This window comes from Pyrus communis, chromosome 12 (genome assembly GCF_963583255.1).
Source record: "Pyrus communis chromosome 12, drPyrComm1.1, whole genome shotgun sequence".
Classification (NCBI taxonomy): domain Eukaryota; kingdom Viridiplantae; phylum Streptophyta; class Magnoliopsida; order Rosales; family Rosaceae; genus Pyrus; species Pyrus communis.
Window position 1 is genome coordinate 25,915,740 of NC_084814.1, and position 14,751 is coordinate 25,930,490.

At 36.0% G+C, this 14,751-nt stretch overlaps 1 protein-coding gene across 1 annotated transcript; it reads left to right on the forward strand.

Moving 5' to 3' along the window:
* Positions 1-6,818: 6,818 nt before the first annotated feature.
* Positions 6,819-10,785, forward strand: LOC137711654 (homeobox-leucine zipper protein HDG11-like). The gene is made up of 10 exons (XM_068450908.1): positions 6,819-7,094; positions 7,189-7,306; positions 7,407-7,595; positions 7,721-8,191; positions 8,306-8,407; positions 8,510-8,719; positions 8,818-8,998; positions 9,101-9,369; positions 9,470-9,559; positions 9,791-10,785. The coding sequence occupies exons 1-10, from the start codon at positions 6,970-6,972 to the stop codon at positions 10,166-10,168; spliced, it is 2,133 nt and encodes a 710-aa protein (XP_068307009.1). The 5' UTR covers positions 6,819-6,969; the 3' UTR covers positions 10,169-10,785.
* The last annotated feature ends 3,966 nt before the right edge of the window (positions 10,786-14,751 follow it).

The following is a 14,751-nucleotide window of genomic DNA, read 5'->3' on the forward strand; positions in this document are numbered from 1 at the left end:
ATAAATACACCACAATTTCCTAAGAAACTCTCTAAAAATGACTTAACAAGTTCCTATGTCATTAAAATAAATTACAATGCCTTTATTATTTGAATTTCCAATGCCAACGAGAAGTTTTCAATTTGTTTTTTTTTTTTTTTAAGCCTTGGCTCCCTCATCATTCTCCTCTTCTGGAAGAAAACTCGTCCTCGAGTTTCATTTGGTCTTCCCCGATCTTTGGGAGGACCTTGTAGATTGTTCCACAACAACCACAATAGTAAAATGAATTTCACAGTGATCAAAGTGTTTCAAGCCACAAAATATTCATGAAAAGACCATTTCCCCATTCTTTCAAACGTTGTAGGCCTGGTTCCTTCTTTTTGATTGAAAATGACCTCCAACCACTAGAATGCATCTTGAAACCCCTTAGAATGTACTTCGTGATGAATCTATAAATTCAACCTATCTTTAAACCCCATTTAGTTTTGTCTTCATAACCGCAACTTATCACATGAGTGGCCTCTTTAAGCATCACTGCTGGGCTTGAGGAAGAAGGGGCACCACCTTGTTCCATCCATGTTGAAGTCACAAAAATTGTAGACTGTCTGAAATTTTTTTCAAAATTCATTCACAAAATGATTATTGGCTTCATCTTCATCAACGTACTCATCGTAAATTGGTGGTGAATTCCAATCGACGAAACTAATCTCTTCAACGATGTGATCTTGAAATGGATTGATAATCATAGCCATGATCTTCAACTACAGCGAAAAACCTGCTCTGATGCCACTTGATGCAGGAGAAGCCAAGAGTTCTCGAGGAGACGAGGGATAGATAACCTAGGAATCACTCAACCAGGGGCAACGGAGTTAGCTCACGTCGCTAATCGTGGATTCGCTCACACGACCAAACCAAATGTTTGATTGGAGAAGGAGAAATCACTCACTTCAATTGCACAAAGCAAAATATATTTTAATTCATTCAACTTCAGCAATGGCTTCTAATACATCAATATTTAAAGGAACTAAAGATAAAGAAGCATAAATAGACCACAACTTCCTAAGAAACTCTCTTAAAATAACTTAACAAGTTCCTATGTCATTAAAATAAATTACAATGCCTTTATTATTTGAATTTCCAACGCCAAGAGAAGTTTTCAATTTGTTTTTTTATTTTTAAGCCTTGGCTCCCGCATCAGCTTGGATTTCTCCATTTTGGGCCTTTGGCTTCTAGGTTTTCCCTAAATTTGTGTACGTGGGTGTGACATGCGTATACGATAGAGTGTACTAAGCTTAGGTATATATTTATGGCAAATCTAGCAAAATAAGTACGACATGACTCACAAACTAATTAATAAGCCACATTGTATGGACCATGCATATCCAATCGGATAAATACCACATTAAAAACCACAAGGCCACTGCAACCTCCCTGCATGCCTTCTTATGCCTTGATTTGCATTTTCTAGCCAACTATATTTCTCTCAGTTAGGTTTATATCGTTGAACAAGCATGGTGAACTATAAATATACACCTCAACAAGTTTCAGATTTTGTAGTACTGAGCTTGAAATCTGATATCAGCTTAATTTCTTATTTCATTAGTCCTGGTTGGGAAATTTCTTTGAATATTAATTAGTTGAATTTCTTTCACTTTAATTTTGTATGCGTAATAACTTCACAAGTAAGATGAACCACCATGTAACTTACGTACTCATAAAAATTTATCTGCACATACAATCGACTTGTTGTGCATTGATGCAATGGTTGTCTTTGCAAGCAAGGAAATGGGATGATTATAGGAAGCTACAGATAAACAGAGGCCGAGCCACTAAGGGATCAGAATATTTATGAGTCCGTCGTGCCTTTTTTATGCTACTTTATCAATCGAATACTAATAAAATTCAAGTGTGCCTCTTCTCAGTCCAAACTCTCTTTTCCTTTACGCCGCCTTCTTTCGCTCCATCTCTCTTACATCCTGCTTTTGTCATCAAATTTTCTTTGTATTTTCTTTAGTCCTTTGGTAATATTTTTTAATTTTCTTGCCATAACTCTTTACCTCACATTCAAGTGTTTAAGTTTGTACAATGTTTTTAGTTCTCTGTATTGAATTTGATAGGTATTTCGATGTTTGTGCAATTTACTCCAACTTCATGTTGTGAGGCCCCTCCTCATATGAAATTCTGACTCTAATACTGCATATAGATATAAAGAAAAGCAACCTTTTTCTAAATTAAATTAACAATATTAACCAGTGTTTAATGCTGATAACCTCCATTACACCCGAACTTTTAATCTCAATCATGCATGTTGTGATTTAAGTATTCTCCATTTTCATAGGCTGAAGGGAGAATTGTTTGATTGTTTTTGTCAATATACATTTCAATTTTCTAGTAGAGGTATTAAATAATCTCTTTAAATGGCTCTTGAAAAAACAGATGGAGATGCAGCTGCTACCCAATATTAAGTATTTTCCCTGCCACGAAACCTTCCATAATTTAATAGCAATGACTTGCTGCAACAGACTATTAAGATCCTTTAATATTACTTCTGCTAATTCATATATCAATTTGATTAACTCGCTTAATTTGCTCGGTGCTCGTCATTCCAAATGGCTTCTTAAATGAACACGCGTGATATGATAATTTGAGAAATAATGAAAACATTAATTGGATATAATATAATATATATATATATATATATATAGCTATTGGATAATAAGGCTATGATATATACTGGCTTGAATCAGCTGAATTCAGAAACTTAAGGATCGAGAAACTGTCCATTAATAAGGTTAATTTTGTGTGTGCACGTACGTGTGTGTCTCACATAAGCTAGGGCTTGACCGGAATTGCAATATACATACAGATCATCCGTCAATTAGAGAATGACCGTTCTTCAGATCATTAGAAAAATATATATGCCTGTATATATAGGGAGGGAACAAAGTGCATATGTGTCTATATTAAAAAATTATATATAAAAAACGAAAAATAGACGAGGAATAAACGACACGAGGAGTTTTATTGATCAAGACAGAGAATAAGCAAGGTGGACTAGAACATGCATATTTCCAATTCAGTCTTTAAATAGATAAGGCATCAATAATAAATATCAGGGCACCTCAAACCAAACAAAATAACCAACACCAGACAAAGTAAACCTAACAAGTTGATGCATCATTCAGTTAGCTTCATGACGCACAATATAAGTTTATGTATGATACGAGGATGGATACGTGTATGGCGACATAATTTCCTCCAGCTAGCTAGGGAGCTAGACTACTCAAGAACAATATTGGAAGTTTAGAAACTGTTTGCTCAGACTTGATGAGTAGGTACGTAGTAGTATGCTACCACAACATCAACAACAACAGAAGCGATATAATATATATATATATATATATATATATATATAATTTTATGTGTATATATGTGTATATACGAGTGTATATACAAGGAATTATTAGTGTTTCAAAAATCTAATTTGGCACTCCAAACTTTCTATAATTAGAAAGAAAAATACATTTGTGAGAAGTATAGAATAAGATTTTTGAAGTACTAATAACAATTATATTTATATATATATATATATATATATGAAACCTAAACTATTAATTTATTGGATCTTGATCACATCCTCCTACTCCCTCAAGAATACGAATTTGAAAGGAGTTTGGATTGATTTTCAAATTCTCGTCATGATCCCTAATTATTTACAATCCTCTCTCATTTAAGCCTGGTAAAATTTTTTATTTGGAACCGCTGCACTATTACCGTTAAAAATGTAACTGCAGCAGGATTTGGGCTTGAATATTAGAGGTAATTCTGATATATCATTAACACAAATATTTACTAAATATTTTAAATTTTCAAACAAAAATATATTTTGAGCAATGAGCCTTTTACCACATAGGTAGGAAGGAGTTGAGCCCTTACATGGTGTGGGTTCGAACTGAATTAGTGGTTAATCTAACAAAATCTATCGTTTGACAAAAAAAAAAAAAACAAAAATATATTTCAAATTTTATTGTAACCTGATATCCTGATAGATTCACATATGTAATTAATCCAAATATAGTATTTTACTTTCATTAATGGAATACCTAAATAATTTTATTATTTATTATTTTGATCGTTGAATACCCTTGAATTACGCACCCAAATATTTTCAACTGAATTCCATTTCTCATCCTACTCTGGGAAATCTGCTCAAAAACCACCATAAGATATTATCTGACGAAGGATAAATGCATGTATCGATCGAGTATTAATAAGGATGAAAATTATGAAAATATTCAACACCTTTTAATATGCCTTTGAGCTTTGATCTCTCGTGAAGACTCATCACTATTCGCGGAAAGGTTAAGACTTTCTTAGAGAAAGCAGGATACAACCGCCTGCAACAATGCCTCGTTATCCACTTAGTAATATGATCTAGTGGTATCTATTTTTATTTGTAAGCAAGAGGTCTTTGGTTCCATTATCGTCAAAAGCGAATTTGAATCAGATTATTGCTAGCTTATTATGAGGCTTAGCCCAATATTAATATAGATAATATTGTTTGTTAAAAAAAAATCGTAATAAATGGATTCAAAGAGATCTATTTTATCTCGTAATCATTCTCATTCCCTTGTAGCCGTTACGCAAATTCGCACAAGTGAACAAACACAACCCCCACAAGATTTACGAGCACCCGTTCCTGCATATCCATACATGCATGTCTTCCCTTAATTGGACTATACAGTACTCATCAATCAATTTTCCAACTATAATTAATATATTAGGCATAAGCTACTACCATGCATATATATATATATATATATATATATATATATATATATTAGACATGTTGATATAAGTATTTAACATGCATTGTAATTTATGGAACAATTAAGTTAATTAAACTCACCAACTAAATTAAATCTCCATATAAGTAATTGAACCACTAAATGAAACAAGTATAGTGCAAATTAATCTCTCCTTAATTAGTGAAACAAATTCATTGAGACCTTGTAATTAAAACAAGAAGGCATAATTGCTTTTAATATAAGTACTTAACACAAGGCTTCTAATACTTGGTACTGACTGCTTTTAAGCACTTAACAACGAGGCTCAACTGCTTTTAAGTGAAACTACTGGTGTAGGAGTAAAGGTAAAAATAAATGGAATGGTTGAAATGGAAGGTGGGTTTGACTTGTGTTGAGAGAATTGCAGTCTCAAGGTAGAATTTTTTTAGTGTGTTAGTAACATATCTCGGTATGGAATGGTTGAAATGGAAGGTGGGTTTGACTTGTGTTGAGAGAATTGCAGTCTCAAGGTAGAATTTTTTTAGTGTGTTAGTAACATATCTCGGTACAGTAAGTGTTATAATACAAATCATTATAAATAATTCAAAATTATAAATAATTGTATTATTACACTTGATGTCTGATAAATTTAAAAAATCTCTCTCACAAAGTGGAATCATGTTTGACTTTCGACACATGTGGTAGTCAGTGTGAAAAAAAACTCTTATAAGTTACAAGTTACAACCATGAAGGAAGGACATGAATCATCTCTGGATCCATTGGTCCTAATCCATCAAATTTTGTAATCTGGACTATTGAAATTTTTTAGTTGTTAGATCAAATTTCAATTGTCCGGATCACGAAACTTAATAGATTAGGACCAATGGATCCGGAGGGATCCATGTCCATGAAAGAATTTAGCGGAATTAGAACGAAGGGAGGAAAGTTATAAAACAATAAAGGTCAAACGTAAAAGTTGTGGTGGAAACTGGGAAAGGATAAAAAGGGTATATTTGTCATTACAAGGGAGTGGGGAGCTGCATGAGGCAGCCGGGAAATGAGCAGTGTTGTCCACCGGTGGGTAGGACTAGCAAGTAGTAAGGTTTAGGGAGCTCCTATTAAAAGCTCAACGACTGCCCACCTGGCCCTGAGAATACCCCCTTCTATATTTGTGCCACCACACACAGAAAAAAAAGAAAAATACTAAGTAAGACTCTTTCAAAAGTGAGAACTTTCATGAATTATCCGTCACCTCATATTTTTTTACGCAATATCGTATAATGGTTGCATGATAAGTGTGCCAAAAAATATAAGATGGTAGAGAGTCTCACTTTTGAAATCGTCCCCTTAGCATTTTTCCACAGAAAAAACCAGAAAAATATTATGCCCTCCAATGGGGTGTGTTGAGAGAATTTAATTGCTTTGCCCATTTGCTTCTCTCTCTCTGACCTTCAGGTGGTGTTATTAGTAGAAAAGCAAACGCTTTTAAAACTATCAGTTACGAAAAACACAGAAATCAGTGGAAGCGGGGATATAGTGATTTTGTTAAAACCGGGTTGTGGAGGGTTTAAGGAGGAAATGTGGTGGTTCGGAAAAATATATAGGGAAAGAGCATCAGTTATGGAAGCCAAGCACAGAGTCATTAGTACACCAAAATTTTTATAAACGGCTGTCAAGAGATTACCAAAGATTTCGACTTGATTTTAGAAAAGATTAAATATTGGACCGTGATTAACTTTTACCTAACAAAAAATCACCCACAAGTAAAAATATAATCTCTTGGCAGTGATTTTGTTAGGGTAAAAGTCAATCATGGGTCAAGATTTAATCTTTCCAAAATCAAGCCGATATCTTTGATAATCTCTTGATAGTCAGTTTATGAAATTTTTGGTGCATTGAAGCATCCTTTACTGATGCTCACATTTCCTCCTTAAACCCTCCACAACCACAACCCAGTTTTCCATATCCCATACACGTATGGGTGTGTATATATATTACACAACCCACACACCACACCACACCACAAAGTCAAAACCCATATAAAATATCACAGTCAGTCTTGTTGTTTGCTTGCTGTCTCTCTCGTGGGACTTGGCTTCTTCTGCTGATCATAGAACCATTTAGTAGCTTTCTTCTATCTCCTTCCAAACTCAAGAGCGAGCTATAGTGTGAGTGCGACGAATTAATCCGAGGAGTACAAAAAATGGAGTATGGCAGCGGAGGCGGTGGCTCTGGTAGTGGAGACCACCACGACGAGGCCTCCGGCTCTCAGAGAAGGAAGAAGCGCTACCACCGCCACACTACTCACCAGATTCAGAGGCTTGAAGGGTAAGTCTAAAGTCTACGACTTTTGCTGTGCTTTTTTATGGGTTTGTTTGGTTGGAAAAAGCGATTAATTTGGTTGCATGTGTTTGGTATGAAGAATGTATAAGGAGTGCCCTCACCCAGATGAAAAGCAGAGGATGCAGTTGAGCAGAGAGTTGGGTTTGGCTCCTCGCCAGATCAAATTTTGGTTTCAAAACCGCAGGACCCAGATGAAGGTAAATTCTCTCTCACTCGCTCGCTCGCTCTTCCGCTTGAAAGTTACTGCACTTTTTTCTTCATTACTTTTGTGCCTCACTGCTGTACTACTAATGGCAGGCGCAAAACGAAAGAGCAGATAACTGCGCGCTTCGAGCAGAGAACGACAAGATCCGATGCGAGAACATTGCAATCAGAGAGGCCCTCAAGAATGTGATTTGCCCCTCTTGCGGTGTCCCTCCACTCAACGAAGATTCCTACTTTGACGAACATAAATTGCGAATGGAGAATGCCCAATTGAAAGAAGAGGTTTTTACTCGATTTTCCATTTCGCTTTTGTACTGAAGTGTCAAGCTTGATGCAATTTTCTCTTCAGTTACTGTGTTTATCTATTTTTTGGATATTCAAATTTTCGCTCTCTCATTCATTTGCAGTTAGATAGAGTGTCTAGTATTGCTGCAAAATACATTGGGAGGCCAATTTCCCAGCTCTCACCAGTTCAGCCTATTCATATTTCGTCTTTGGACTTATCAATGGCAAGTTTTGGGGGCCATGGGATGGCCGGACCTTCGCTTGATCTTGATCTTCTACCTGGGAGTGCTTCATCTTCCATGCCCAATTTACCTTACCAGCCTAATGGGTTTTCGGACATGGATAAGTCCCTCATGACTGACATTGCAACCAATGCCATGGAAGAGTTGCTTGGGCTTTTGCGGACCAATGAACCCTTGTGGATGAAGTCTTCTACTGATGGGAGGGATGTTCTTAATCTCGAAACCTACGAGAGGATTTTTCCGAGGGCTAATAGTCATTTGAAAAACCCCAATGTTAGAATTGAAGCATCAAGAGATTCTGGTGTGGTTATCATGAATGGTTTAGCATTAGTAGACATGTTTATGGACCCGGTAATTCTCTCCTCCTCCTGGTTCTCTCTGTATTTTCATATAATTTGCGATTCCCAAACCTGAATTGTAGCTTAACTGTTTACATCCAAGAGTTTAACAATTTTAAGTTTGCAGAACAAATTTGGAGAGCTATTTCCAACAATTGTCTCAATGGCAAGAACAATCGAAGTAATATCATCTGGAATGTTGGGAAGTCATAGTGGCTCTTTGCAGTTGGTATGTGGCTTAAAATTTTATTACACTTCTATTTTGCTTTGTCTAGTCTTATGCTGGAATTATGCCTGGATAAGTTCTTATCACTTGAAGGATGTTATTTAGATGTACAACGAGTTGCAAGTGCTTTCTCCATTGGTACCAACTCGGGAGTTCTACTTCCTTCGTTATTGTCAGCAAATCGAGCAAGGCCTGTGGATAATTGTTGATGTTTCTTACGATTTTCCACAAGATAACCAGTTTACAAGCCAGTGTCGATCTCATAGGCTTCCTTCCGGGTGCTTGATTCAAGACATGCCTAATGGATATTCCAAGGTTTGTTTCACAAACAAAAAGTATTTTTTCTGTATGTAAAATCTAAAATGTAATGGTATAACTTCGCTTACTTCTTCCATCATTGTGGAAAAAAATAGGTTACTTGGGTGGAACATGTGGAAATAGAAGACAAAGTTCCAACTCATCGGATTTATAGAGATCTTATTCACAGCGGATTAGCATTTGGAGCTGAACGATGGCTTGCTGCTCTGCAGAGAATGTGTGAAAGATTTGCTTGTCTAATGGTTTCAGGAACTTCTACAAGAGATCTTGAAGGAGGTAGCTTCAATTTTCAACACCAAAGTTATTCAACGATCATTTACCATTCTCCCCTAGAAGCTTAATCTCAACATTATTTTCTTTTTGTTGTGAATCAATCAGTGATTCCATCCCCTGAAGGAAAGAGGAGCATGATGAAACTAGCTCAAAGGATGGTGAACAACTTCTGCGCAAGCATTAGCTCATCCAACGGACATAGATGGACCACCCTTTCTGGGACGAACGAGATTGGAGTGCGAGTCACCATCCATAAGATCACTGATCCTGGCCAGCCCAATGGCGTGGTTCTTAGTGCGGCTACTACTATTTGGCTCCCCTTATCACCGCAGAATGTCTTCAATTTTTTCAAGGATGAAAGAACTCGACCTCAGGTACATTTATGCTTGCTAGAAAATGTTTTTCAAATCTTGTAACTTACTAATCAGATTAAATTAGCTGCAACTTATAAATTGGTTTTGATTTTTCCTCTAGTGGGATGTGCTTTCAAATGGCAATGCAGTGCAAGATGTTGCCCACATAGCAAATGGCTCACATCCAGGGAACTGCATATCTGTTCTTCGAGTAAGACAACTCTATATTTGCGAAACAAGTTATTCTGTTTTTCACATTAGCACTCCAAAAATGTCTTTATGTTCCCCTCCCCGTCTTTATTTTTACGTTAGGAAGAAATGTAAAATGACCTTTTTGGAGTGCATATAGCAGCTCTCTTTGTATTTTATTGTGAAACGCAAATTATTTTAAGGACTACTTAATTAATCGCATAGTGCAACTTATTTTCCTTGTACTGTATAGGCATTCAACACTAGCCAGAACAACATGTTGATACTCCAACAGAGCTGCATAGACTCATCAGGCTCACTTGTTGTGTACTCCCCTGTTGACCTACCGGCCATAAACATAGCAATGAGCGGTGAGGATCCTTCTTACATTCCTCTGCTGCCCTCAGGGTTCTCCATTTCTCCCGACGGGCAGGCAGATCAAGGGGACTGCGCCTCATCGAGTTCTTGCAATGCAACTGGAAGTGGATCACTAATCACAGTGGCATTTCAAATTCTGGTGAGCAGCTTGCCATCCACTAAACTGAACTTGGAGTCGGTAAATACCGTTAATACCCTAATCGGAAACACTGTGCAGCAAATTAAGACAGCCTTGAATTGCAATAGTTCCTGATGATGATCACTCTCTGCTACACAACTGTTTTTTCTTGTCTACCATTGATCTTAAATATTTCTGATCAGAAATGATCAGAGGTATTCAATGTGGGACAGATCATCTGCGTTAGTTGAAAACTTTGAATGCCCTCTCATCAAAGATCTGAAGCTTCATTTACTTCCACTGCTGCTGCTGATGGTTCAGAAGAGCTGTGTTTTTGCTTCCAAGGTTCATCACAATTTACACCAACTACAAATTTTTTTTTTTTTTTTGGGTGGGGTAGGTTTTTGTTCTGGCCAGTGATTTTAACGCTCGTCTTTTAACCTCATGTACTCCTTCTGCGAGTGCGTAAAAAATTTTAACGCTCGTCTTTTGACCTCATGTTGGGATTGCGCGTGGATAGAAGAGGTGTTAAAATCACTAGCCTTTGTTTTTGAGTTGTCTTTGTTATTTTGCAAATTTCGTTTTGGAAAAGTAGAGCATTAAAAGAGGGAGTCAAGAACGCACCATACCCGTCTTCTTTCTTGCTGAATTTCTCTCCGTCCATCTCTCTCCATCAAAAAAAAAAGGTTGTATGGTTCGGGCATTGACTTCTTGTTCATCAACTTATGTATCTTAATTTAAACCATATTTGAATTTCCTCTCAACTTTTCCTTCTTGACAAATCAAACGTGCCTTGATTAATTTGTGTATATTTTTCAGTTTAGTGAGCGGAAGGAAACGTAAACAAAGTTGTCTGATAGGAAAATTTTCAATTTTCAATTTGAACAGACTAGTATAAGCTAAAATTAAAATACATAATTTATAATATGTTTTACGAATGACGTGATCAAATACTCTTACCTAAATTTTTGTTATTTGAAGAGGAACGATAAATATTAAATAGCCAAGAGTTGAGTGCAATGAAACTAGGGCCAACACGTTGACCATTGGAGGGGATCCTTGGCTTCAATTTGTGGGGCTCCATCTCCATGCTTTTCCTTGAGGCTGGAAACGTGGAAATTGAGCTTAAAGATCTCAAATTTTACGCCTCGGCATTCTCCGGAGGGAAAATGCATTTCCTTGATGAACTTTGATTGATATGACCCTGATCGACTAACTGTCCACTTATTACGTCACTTAACCAAATTCTTTGAGTTTGAGTTGGATTGGTCAGTTTGTTGAATAAAGGTAGATCCCATCAATCAATCTAGGACTTTTGAACCTTTTGGAGCTTTCTTTGTCTAAATAAATGGCAACCAATAGGTACTACTAATTAAAACTAAGGTTTGGCCCTTCAAACTAAATATTTACATATTTTTTTAGTCACGTTGGAACACCAAAAAGCTTAAGAATAAGGAATGCTAAAATCACTTGCTAAACGAGGAGCGTTAAAATCGGTGTTTGCTAGAGTCATGGGAGAAGCGGAAGAAGAAGGTGAATATCATCATCAACCCCAGCTTACATCTTAAGCCATGCCGCTACAGAAACAGTCGGTCATAATTCATAAATATGGGGTTCATCAAAGTTAGCAGCACACAAGATAATAAATTGGACTTGGTTTGTTATTGCCTAATGCCTATGGATCAGCCCAAAGCAAAACTTTATATTAGTTTAATGTTTGTGAGGAGACTGAGCAAGCGAGAGCCGAAGGTGCTGCAACAAAACCAGTATGGTATAGTCAGCCATAAAGACAGGGTCTTAAAACACCATCAATGCTTCATGTTACTCTATCTCTACAGCTAGCTATAGCTTCCCACTTTCCACACCCTCCATCCATCATCATTCACCATGCAACCCTAGCTTTCCACCACTCTACTCGGTAAACCTATTAAGTACACTACCTACCTTTGCCTTGTTACCTCTTCGGGTTGAACTGCGGGTTATGTTTCGTTGACATGATCATAAACCCCCTCCCCAATAAAAATTATTAGGTGTGGATGATCAAATTGCGTGTTTGTTTAATTGCAGATAGAAAACATCTATCTTACACGCTACTTGTTTTTAGCCATTATTATCTCATCCCCTTATGTTTGGTGCATGTGTACGGACATCCGGATTAAAGAATTTCTCTCAAATCACAAAAGACAAAAGTATTTTATTAATTAAATCCATCTAATTTGATTTGTATTATATGATATACTATACAGCCTACCATGTGGTTGTCTGCACAGGTTTACTTCATTAGTACTATGTAGGGTTTTATTAAATGACCTTGATGGTAGAGTTACGATCAGAAAAGAGGAAATTAGGAAGGCAGACATTGACATTTCTCCAAATGCAATAACCCCACAAGCCTAGACTCTAGACCTTATTTTTCAAATTTCAATTGATAAAGCTATCAATTTTAAGTATGCCGTCGATTTATGATCGCTATATCATTGTTATTTAATCGTAATATAATTAATATTTAATTTTAATCAGTTAAATAATTGAGATTTAACATGTGAGCATTTTAGGCCAATTTTATATATACACCACATACATACATACATACATATATATACATATATATATGTATATATATATATATGTATACATAACAAGAGGGATCCCTATTTTTTTTTTTAAATATGGGGACACCTTCTTGACCGTTAGATTTGACCTTAATGAAATTGTATGGTTGAGATTGGGGAACCCTCTTGTTAAAGGATTCCTACACACACACCCACACATACATACATTGCTAAATGTTTGGTTTAGAAGATTGGCCTGAGTCTGATAAGAGAGTTGGCAAACTGGCGAGCCTATGTTTTATGGGCTTCTCACCAACAACACTCAGCCCATTATGAACATATAACAATGCCCAAACTCCTAAAGCTGAAGTGGGCTTTTAACATGAATTTTCGGAAGCGTGAAAACAACATGAATCTCTGATTCTCTTGGGAGAAGGCCATTTTGGGAATCATACATAATACCACTAATGCCTCTCCCTTCCTTTTTTTTTTTTTTTTTTTTTTCTTCCAATAATGCCTCTCCCTTCTTACAACTTATAAAAATTACAATTTATTAAATAAGGGCAAATTATGTTTAAAAAACCCACTTATGGTGAGTTACAAACCTTTTTTAAAATTATTTAAAATCATAAACTGTAAATTAAGCGTTTTTTTCCAAATAAAATTAAAACATCTAGATTAAACTAAAAGTTAAAATACAAAAAAATTAAATGGAGAGAGTGAGGAGAAAGCAAGGAAATGGAAAAGGGCATTTTATTTGTCTTTATAAAATGTGAATGGGTTTGCGGGGCACGTGTCAATTGTCTGTTGCAGCTCAAACTTGATCCCAACTAACCAAGAAAATATAAATTAAAGAGTCGGAAATCTTGCCCAACGATCCTCCATTACAGCACATACTTGAAACCTACAAACTTGTGGTTGCAAAATTTCCATTTCTTTATCTACTTTTGTTTTTGGCCTAAATTCTATTGGGTGGGTTCCACTATTCTCCTTCCGGAGAATGGCCTAAATTTTAATCAGTTTAATAACGTCATATTTTATCACTTTTAAATGAGAGGTTTATGTTTAATTTTGGTAACAAATAAATTTGAACTAAACTATTCTAACTAGTTCATCGTTAAATTTAACCAAATCCCACTATATAATGTCAATAATATCGAATGTATTAAAAATCCCATAGTTGCTGGTATGTTGCTATCCATGGAGAGATGAACAGGACTAGGGTGAGTAAAAGTAAGAGAGATAGGTGGCGGGGCTCAGGATCGTATTGATTTTTTGTTTGTTATGTGTAGGGTTGTAATTAAGGGTATGTGTGAAAAAATAAAATTTGTGTTTTTGCGAAATAATTTCTTTAGTTTGACATATAAATGGAGTCCACACAGCACGAGATGAATTTAAAAGAAAAAAGATGAAAAGCAAATAAAAAAGATAGTTAGCATTTCTCTAGATTGAAACTTATTAAGGTGTATTTTAATGTGTAAAATTGTTCAGATAATATCAATAAAAAAAGGGGGAATTGGATCCTCTCAAAGGCAAAGCCTTGGGATCCTTCTAACCGAACAACATGGGGCATTGGATTTTAATCTAACGGCTATAAGATCAAAATCCAACGGTCCATGTTATTCGGTCAGAAGGACCCCAAGGCTTTGCCTTGGAAAATATCCAATTCCAAAAAAGGGAAACCAAGTTATTGGATAAATTGTTCGGATAATATCCTCTTGGCCGAATATATATATATATATATAGATATATAGATATTCAAAGAATAGAAATCATTAGTTTTTTGTGGTCAATATATGAATATGGTTGTTTTGGCTGGACGAATAGAAAGAGAGTGACGGTCACAATGGTGGGCCCAGCGGGGCCTGCGAGCGTGGCGTTTAAATAAGGAAGACACGAAATAAAGAGCAGCTGATGTGTCAAAAAGCGCAGATAATGGTGGAGTGGGGACCACCCAGTCCCTCTCGCTCCCACCTCCCCACATTTTCAGTAGACTTACCCAAAAAATCACATTCACATGATATTTAGATATATGTTTGATATATATTAATTGGGAAACACCCGTGACATTATATTTATTTTTATATATTTTGTTTTTTGATACACGTTTTTTTAATAATCTGAATTATTTATCTTTTATAAAATCATTCATAGATTATTTTTTTT